Here is an 8,381-nt window from a genome sequence, read left to right as displayed (position 1 = left end):
AATTTATTAGTGGCAGCCCATCGGCCACAAGTTGGCCAATGAAAGGGCGTGCATGATTTTTTTATATGCGATCGAGTTATTATACATTGCGTCAGCTCTACCATTACCTGCATTGCAGTTTTTCAGAAAGGATAGACACGTAAATCATGTTTAAATTTCTGAGATCTTGCGGATAAATTTACATAAGAATTATAAAGCAATTGATATCTCATTAGAAAGTAAAATTAATTTTCCTGACCATATTCTTTAGGAATGGTATTGAATGAAACATGTATTCAAATTCGTGCTTTGAAAGCAATGAGGAGATAGTAAAATGACAGGACAGACTTTCCCTAAACATATTACCTTATTTATGTGAATTAAATTTAGCTGTTTAAGTTTAAACGATCATCACAGCTTGCGAGTCGTATCCATGAGGAAATAGACAATGAATTTAAGTTAGGAGGATTAAGTCAAGTAAAAAATATATTACTTTGCTCGAGTCCAAAATTGTTTGTGAAATTAAAACTAACACCATTCCAAACTAAATTTATAAACATGAAAATGAGCGACGCATTAGTGGACTAATTGATCTTGGAGCTATGATGGCTTGAGAACATATAACTAAATATATGTCTCAATTACCGTGGAGTTTTTCCGCGTAATTATCAACTCTAGAGGACGAACACAGTATTTTGTGTATACATTAATCAATTTAATAATTGCAAGACTGCGGCAAATCAGCCCTGAACATAATTTTAAAACAGCGCGAGTTTGTTTTTTCATGCACTATGGTTCGAACTATCAATGTAAATGTAGCGATTATAGCTTGGCCTTCTTGTAGCGATTGTTTAGGGAGTTTATGCGGACGGAGAGGCGGGCTGCTGTGCTGCTAGACTGTTTCATCAGCTGGTCGAGTATGTGATAAGATTGAAATTCCGTAAAGAGTGAATCATTGATACAGATATCAGTGGGTGTCTGATATAATTAGCATAACACCACACCACCTCCGCCATTATCACCACCCCTCCTTCACCACAATTATCACTAACACCACCATCACTTCCATCACCACCATCCATCCATCACCATCAACCCTGAACTGCTGGAGTGAACACAACCCTGAACTGCTGGAGTGAACACAACCCTGAACTGTTGGAGTGAATTCATCACTGAACTTCTGGTTATTAAAAGCCAGATAAAATTTAAATATAAATTAAACTATTCTGAGGGAAATACACTGTGATAGATCCTACAAGTTACGATGGGTATGTGAAGATCCTACTGAGTATAGTTATGACGTTAACGCAGTTATACTTGATACGGCCATGTGGCATATATAGCCTAGTGTTAAGAGGATGTTCAAGGCTTTCCCATCGAAATTTTACGCAAACCTCAACTACCTAAGAAGTGGAATTAGATTATTAAAAGTTGTATAACATGGTTGGCTATAGCTGTAAAATTAATTATTTTATAGTAAAGTTAATCGTTGAATGAATTTATCGTATTATGAATAAATCACAGCATTTATTCCTTAACGCGTACAGTAAACGGACGAACACAACACGATGCGATGTCCCGGCATGAGAGAACATTATTTATCGACGTCGATTATTCGGACCTTAAATCCCTTTAGTATCGCATTCGCAGATCCGTCATGACAAGCTCACTGATCGCTTCTAAAGACGGACAAACATTCTACCAAAGGAAATCTTACTGGCATTATTTTAGAGGAATCAACGGCCGACGAGCGGCCGCAACTGCGACTCCAATGGTTTCTAACAAGGATAAGCCTGTAACGCCCATCCAAACCCTTGCACAATAATTTTTCACCCAACAATGGCGAGGGATGTTGATTTAAGGAACATTATAAGCTCAGAGCCAGCGACGTGTTGGTACGTGTACAGTCACTCAATATTTCATGTTAATTTTTTTGGAAGTCGTTACTAAACCGCGGGACAAAATTGTTCCTTACTCGCCTATAGGTAAGATTCAAAATTCGAGCGACTTTGTATGCAAAGTTTGTACCCAGTCCATTAAGCACAACTTCTAGCACGAATATAGCAATAGATGCACAGCTCGAATCTTATCACATTTGCTATTGCTACCTCCTCCGTCCCGCTTATGTCAACATTACGTTCCGCAGTTCAGTGGTCAGGACTTATGTTTCGTTGTAAGGGTAGGTTGTTTTTGCCTCACGTCCCTTATACCCTAAACTTAGAGAAGGTCTCTTTCTTTCATCACCCTATATTCCGCTGTATTTGTAGATTCAGTCGGTGTAATCCGCTTTTCAAAGTGTATACGAATTGCTAACGACAATATTTGCTTTGGATGTATTAAGCGATTAGACAAGCGTTCGCAGGGCAACGTGCGAGCAGCATTGGTTACACGTACCAGTGTCTCGCTTAAAATAACTTTAATATTTGTCTGCCCTGAGCAAGGCGTTATTTTAAGTTGTGACTTAGATTCTCTTATACGAGTGGTTTCTACAAAAAGCACACGTCGTGTAGCTCATAATTATTATTAATTTGACTCGTGTTTCAATGGAAAACTTGAATCAATCATTTTTCTTATAGCTTTGCACTGTCAAAACTTGCGCTGTGAATGATTTGAACCAATTATATAATGAAAACTATAAACTATAAATATCCGATTCTAGGAGTTTAGGATTAATTTAGAAGTGAATTCAATTGAAGCAAGAAACTTTGAAATAATAGAAAAACACTAATAATTTGAACAAATTTCAAGCCTCTAATGATGATATTGAACAATGGGCTGAGGATTCGAGCGTGTATCATTGAGTGTGGAACGAGCAAGGCATGTGCTTGGAACCGTCCATTTTAGGCGTCTGGATACAGGATATGCAGCCAAGGTATGCATTACCGAGCAAGTTTGGTGGGCCGATCGATGCGGGTTACCCTATCATTTGGATGTGCTGGCGATGATTTGCTAGATGCCTACGAATATTATGCGCTTCTGTTCCTTCGCTTGTTCGTGGTTTCGATAATCAATGGAAGCGACATATTTTTTGTCGACACTCATGATTACTTGGTCATGAAATTGATATTGCAATCCGATAGCTTCCTGAGGGAATCCTATAAGTGAAAATTTAAAATTGTTAAACAAAGCTTATCAAGTTTGAATTAGAAGAGAGAAAATGTGGTTACTTATGAAATAACAAGGAATATTTTGCGTAGTATCTCACAAGAATCTTAAATTTGAATGCGTTTATTCGGTGGCGATGAGAAATTTGCACAAAATTTGTAACTATTATTGAAAAGATTTCCTTGAATATCAAATGGATTAAAGTGACGAGTTAAAACGAATTTTAATAATCACAAATATTTATTAGGATTTGTCATGTCATATAATGCAAATGTACAAGAAATTTACACTTCATTTCGTTTGTCGTGGAACACAGCAAACTTTGTTCATAAATTTGATGTGTAAATAACTAATCCTACATATTTAAATAACTAGGAATATAAATTCAAAATTTTAATAACTAGGCACAATCCAAGGGAGCAAGAGGAAATTTAAACTTAAAAATTAATATTAACATATAATTTTCAAACGCTTCAATTACCTAGAATGACATGAAAATAAATTATGAAGAGAATCGCATTTCGTTATTCACAGATTGTTTTTGTAACACAAAGCTTATATTATTTGTTCATTTTCATGAACAACCTGAACTTTTTTATGGGTTAAAAATTAATTGAGACATAAAGATTGTACACTTATTTTAACTGAACATTCGATGATTGTATACACGGCAATTCTGCTGTAAAATGCTAGTCAACAATCAACTTTAATCCAAACAAATTCATAACACTTTACGAAAACTTTACACTCATAAAGTTTTCTAAAGTTTAACTGTTATCTATTACGCGTTTTTCCTCTCATTAACGACCGCAGTTTGTAGCGAAACACATTCACTGTGGACGCACACTTAAGGTTTCTCATCAATATACAGTGGCTTAAAATTAAACAACTGAGAAAATTTGCTCAAACCAGAATAAAAACATAGGGATCAGAATTTTTTCTCGTACACTTGGCTATACCTAACGTCTACAACGAACGTTGGTATCACCGCATTTGGCACTAAAGATTTTTAAAATAAAACACACTTCATTGCTCGCTAGAAGGCCTTGAAAGTGGACACCTTTATTTTGAGCCCCGTAGATATGGTACCGACATACACTTTTTCGTAATCCAATAATGAGTTAGATTTATTTGAGAAATTATTGATAGTCAGCTCCCATGCAATATTTAGTTTTTTATGACTGTTTGGTTCCAATTATGTTAGAAGTAAAACAGATTGACCACTGGAGTCATTTTCTGCACACAACATTGAGTTCAGCTTGGTTATGTTTAGCTCAAACTCAAGTTTTCATAATCTGCAAGTACAGGGAAATGGAATACCAACTATTTGACTTCGATACAACCAATATTTTATTCAGAATATTTTGACCAATTCGAAATAGGATTCACAACAGATAATTATACATAGCAGAGTTTTATACAATCAACGGTCAAACTTCGTGTTTTCCAATCAGAAAGAGTCATCCAATCATATACTATTTCGTTACGTTTACAAATGTGATAAATACTGATGAGAGCAAGTATTCATTGATTTATATTTTGATGTACAGATATGAAATTTGATAGAGAAATTCCAGAAAGTTCTCTCGGTGCTGTTTAACTTTAAAATATTATTTAACTTTAATTCCTGACTTGAAACGAACTCTGAATTAAGATAATTTTTAGCAGATGAATTTGCAGAAAATTGTCTTCATTCATGGTCAACTAAGAACTAATTTCACAGTATCGCACACATATTTTCAATTTAATATTTCAGAAAGTTAAATGTATTAAATTCACCAACATGTACACCGCCCACGGTACTTTATATTGAAATGAAATTGGGCTGAAGATTTTTCATCTCCTTCTTAATTCATCTATGTATGTATGTATCTATACACAAAATTAAGGTAACACAAATTTCCACAAGAACTGGAAAAAATTAAAATATTTTTTTCTTTTTTTACATTTTTTTTGTGTGGAATTTTTAATTTTGTGTATGTGTGTTTTTTTTTTTGTTCTATTTTCGTGTATGTGCTCTTTTTTTTAGTGTCCTCTGTGTTTCCTTACCGATTGTTTTACCATTTAAGAATTAGTAAATCTAAACATCTAAATCTTTGGCTTAAAAAATATTTACAGTCTACATAATATTGTACTTGTAAAGAACTCGGAATAATTCCAAGTGACCCAATACACAGTGAAGTCATAATGAATTGCACCTTAGTTTGCGTCACACTATAACATAATTAAGAACAACACATTAACAGGAAAAGGTTTTGTCGTGGGGAACGAAGGGCTCATAAATACCGCCTCGCGATATGATAACGATTGACACACACGATTCGTACCTACGCCATCGAGAATATAAAACACGGCTAAGATTTGTACAGTAGAAATCCTCTGAGGCCTCCATGCATTGATTTTATACAGCTATCAATGTTATTTAAAAGTATTGGGTGTTCAATGGAAATATTAAGTTCCCGTAAGTGCAAAAATATATGATGATCACACCTCCTTTTCCAAACTACTCCTGCCCTCTAAACGATGGGGTTCCGGACGCGTTATTTCAGCGTGTCGTAAGAGATCATGTCTTAAAATATCGGGTCGACTCACTTCTGGACGCACAATTTCATGTCGCGTGAGCTCGTGTCGGGAAAGTTCCTGCCGGCACAATTCCTGTCGTGCGAATTCGTGCCGTTGTATGTCGTGCATTAATGGCGATGGGCCTAACAATGTTTCGTTGAGTGACACTGGAGGGAAGCCGGGAACCAAGGCTTTTCCGTAAGAATAAGATAGGAGGCTTTCTGAAACGCTCGTGGGAATGTAGGGGTAGGATGAGTGGGGAAATAAGGGTCGGGGATAAGGGCCTGTTTCAAGATGCAAACCTCTGGCGATGTTAGAGGATAGGATTTTACCGGCGTTGCTTAGCGTGGTGGCCGCTGAACTAGCAAGTCCTCCTGAGGTGGCCATTTCTGCAAGAGACCAAATTCGGGGCTTGGGATGAACAACTTCTGAAGGAGGAGTGCCGGAGGAAGGCAAACTGAGCATGCCAGGAGCGTGCAGCCCAGAGCTGCTGGACACACCGCTGTCTGAATCTTTCCGTTCCTTGTCATTATCGCCGTATATACCTGAGAGAAAGTTAAAAAGTGCGTTAAACTTATGAGGAATTATTGATACTAAGGAGAATGATGCGGGAAGAGGCAGTATTCATCATATTCGACACCAGGCTTACAATAAAAAAGGTGACTAAAATATAATCAAATTTAAACAATACTTTCAATGACGGAGTTTCAGGAGAACTTACTGTCTTTATCGTCCTTTTTATCGTCATCATCTTTGTCATCTTTATCAATGAGTGACGAATCTTCTTTGTCGTCGTCATCGTCGTCATCTTCATCCGTTTTGCTGCGAGGTTCCCACGTCATTTTATTTTCTTTTTTCAAGCGGCGTCGAGCGTTGGCAAACCAAGTGGAGACCTGATGGCAGGAATTGTAATCTCGTCAGCGGCCATCGATCTCTTTAGAATTAAGCTGTTCACGAGTGTAAATTAGCACTAACTTCACTCCTTAAGTTCTGGGATAAATATTAGCATTAGTTGTTTGTAACAGTCCTGGTAGTGACGATATAGCGACTGTAATCACTCTGCAATAAGCGCCATTTCTGTTACCGCTTTTACGGTGATCACACTTCTAGGTTCACCATTAATGGTGCCACTGACCTGCGTGAGTGTCATTTTAGTGATGATGGCGAGCTTAATCACGCGCTATACCGCCTTTACAGTGACTACACTTCTGTGTTCACCATTAATGGTGCCACTGACCTGCGTGAGTGTCATTTTAGTGATGATGGCGAGCATGATCTTCTCGCCCTTGGTGGGGTACGGATTCTTCTTGTGCTCGTTGAGCCAAGCCTTCAGCGTCGCCGTCGACTCCCGAGTTGCGTTCTTGCGTCGGGACGCGAGGTCGTAGCCAGCGCCGTAGCTGCGTAAACGAACAGAAAGGAGATAATAAGCACTGTCGGTGATGACACAACAAGGGACAACTTAAACGAACAGAAATGAACTCTTTCTTCACTTTATGAAGAAAGATTTGACGAGGAGCATTAAAACAATAAAAAACTTTAATCAAATTTCAATTTAGTTTGCCGATTAATACATGCTAATTAAGAAAATGAATTTCAACTTTGAATATCGCGAGAATACATAGTTCTTAGATTAAGTCGAAATGCACTAAATTCTATGGGCGACGTTTTTCTACTCGTGCTTTCACAATGATTTCTGTTACCAAAACCACGCCACTACAACCTTGATATTTGATGAACACAACAATCGAGAAAATCAGCATATATTGTAATGCTATAGTTTCTGTGGTAAATCAAGTAGATTATCTAATAATAATCGATACGCAGCAAACGAATCCATTTTCAGGCGCAATCGGGTTCAATGCGCCCGATAGTCGCACCCGTGATTTACGGAGCCTAATGTCGCATTGTTAGATTAACGAAAGCAACACTAAAGCAAATAAAGAATAATTGTCCTCCAGCGCTGCGAAATGAAGGAGAATCGCTCAATAAAAAGCGGGGAGGTGAGCCATGAGGACTAATGCGCTGTTCAATATTGTACGAATATTGTACGTGGCGCAACAGGACAGACGTCGTAAATTGTTGGCTCGGTGCCCAATTTGGGTCTGGCGCAGGGATGGACACGGCAATCAAATGATTAGAAGTAGCTCCGTTTCCTCTAGAAAATTGTTATGATGGACCGATGGGCAATTCCCCTAGCAAATTGTCTTTTAAACGTGTTTTTGGTGACTGATGAGAGTGCGTACAGTCGGTAGCATATTGCTGCGACCGCATGTTAATATGGAGCGCGGCCTTCCGAATATACAAATTTAGTATTCATTATTCCTTCCTGAATTACAATCAAAGGTTGGTCAGTTATGATTGATTTCCCACCAAATGAATTATAAAATAAATTAAATTATAAAAATTTTATAAATAAATTATCCGCAGCAAATGCAATGCATTTCTTCGTTAACGCAAACACACTTCGCTAACGTGGATTATTGCTTACTGAGCTCTTTTTCGCCAATGGCGTGAGATCTGCTAAAATATAAAATAAGAATAAATGTGTCCCATTGTACAGTGCGATTACGCAGGGCCCAGTTCCACCCACCGCAACCGTAACGTGGGACGTGGCCCAGTGTACACAGCGCCCTCACTGGGCCCAGTTACACTCGCCACAGCCGCAGCGTAGGACGTGGCCCAGTGCACACAGCGCCATCACTGGGCCCAGTTACACCCGCCTCTTATACACATCT

The 8,381-nt window shown here is 38.0% G+C and overlaps 1 protein-coding gene across 1 annotated transcript in view; it reads right to left on the bottom strand.

The window, feature by feature from the left end:
• Positions 1–5,123: 5,123 nt before the first annotated feature.
• The window catches only part of LOC108672402 (homeobox protein caupolican-like), a 14,864-nt gene continuing 11,606 nt past the window's right edge, over positions 5,124–8,381 (bottom strand). Inside the window, exons 2-4 of the mRNA XM_018160046.2 lie at positions 6,884–7,043; positions 6,368–6,539; positions 5,124–6,191 (exon numbers count right to left, since the gene is read on the bottom strand). Of these exons, the coding sequence (XP_018015535.1) occupies positions 5,569–6,191; positions 6,368–6,539; positions 6,884–7,043 (955 nt within the window). The 3' untranslated portion in view covers positions 5,124–5,568. The remainder of the gene's footprint in view (positions 6,192–6,367; positions 6,540–6,883; positions 7,044–8,381) is intronic.

This window comes from Hyalella azteca, unplaced genomic scaffold, assembly GCF_000764305.2.
Source record: "Hyalella azteca isolate HAZT.00-mixed unplaced genomic scaffold, Hazt_2.0.2 contig11722, whole genome shotgun sequence".
NCBI lineage: Eukaryota > Metazoa > Arthropoda > Malacostraca > Amphipoda > Hyalellidae > Hyalella > Hyalella azteca.
This window is presented reverse-complemented; position numbering and strand designations above follow the sequence as displayed.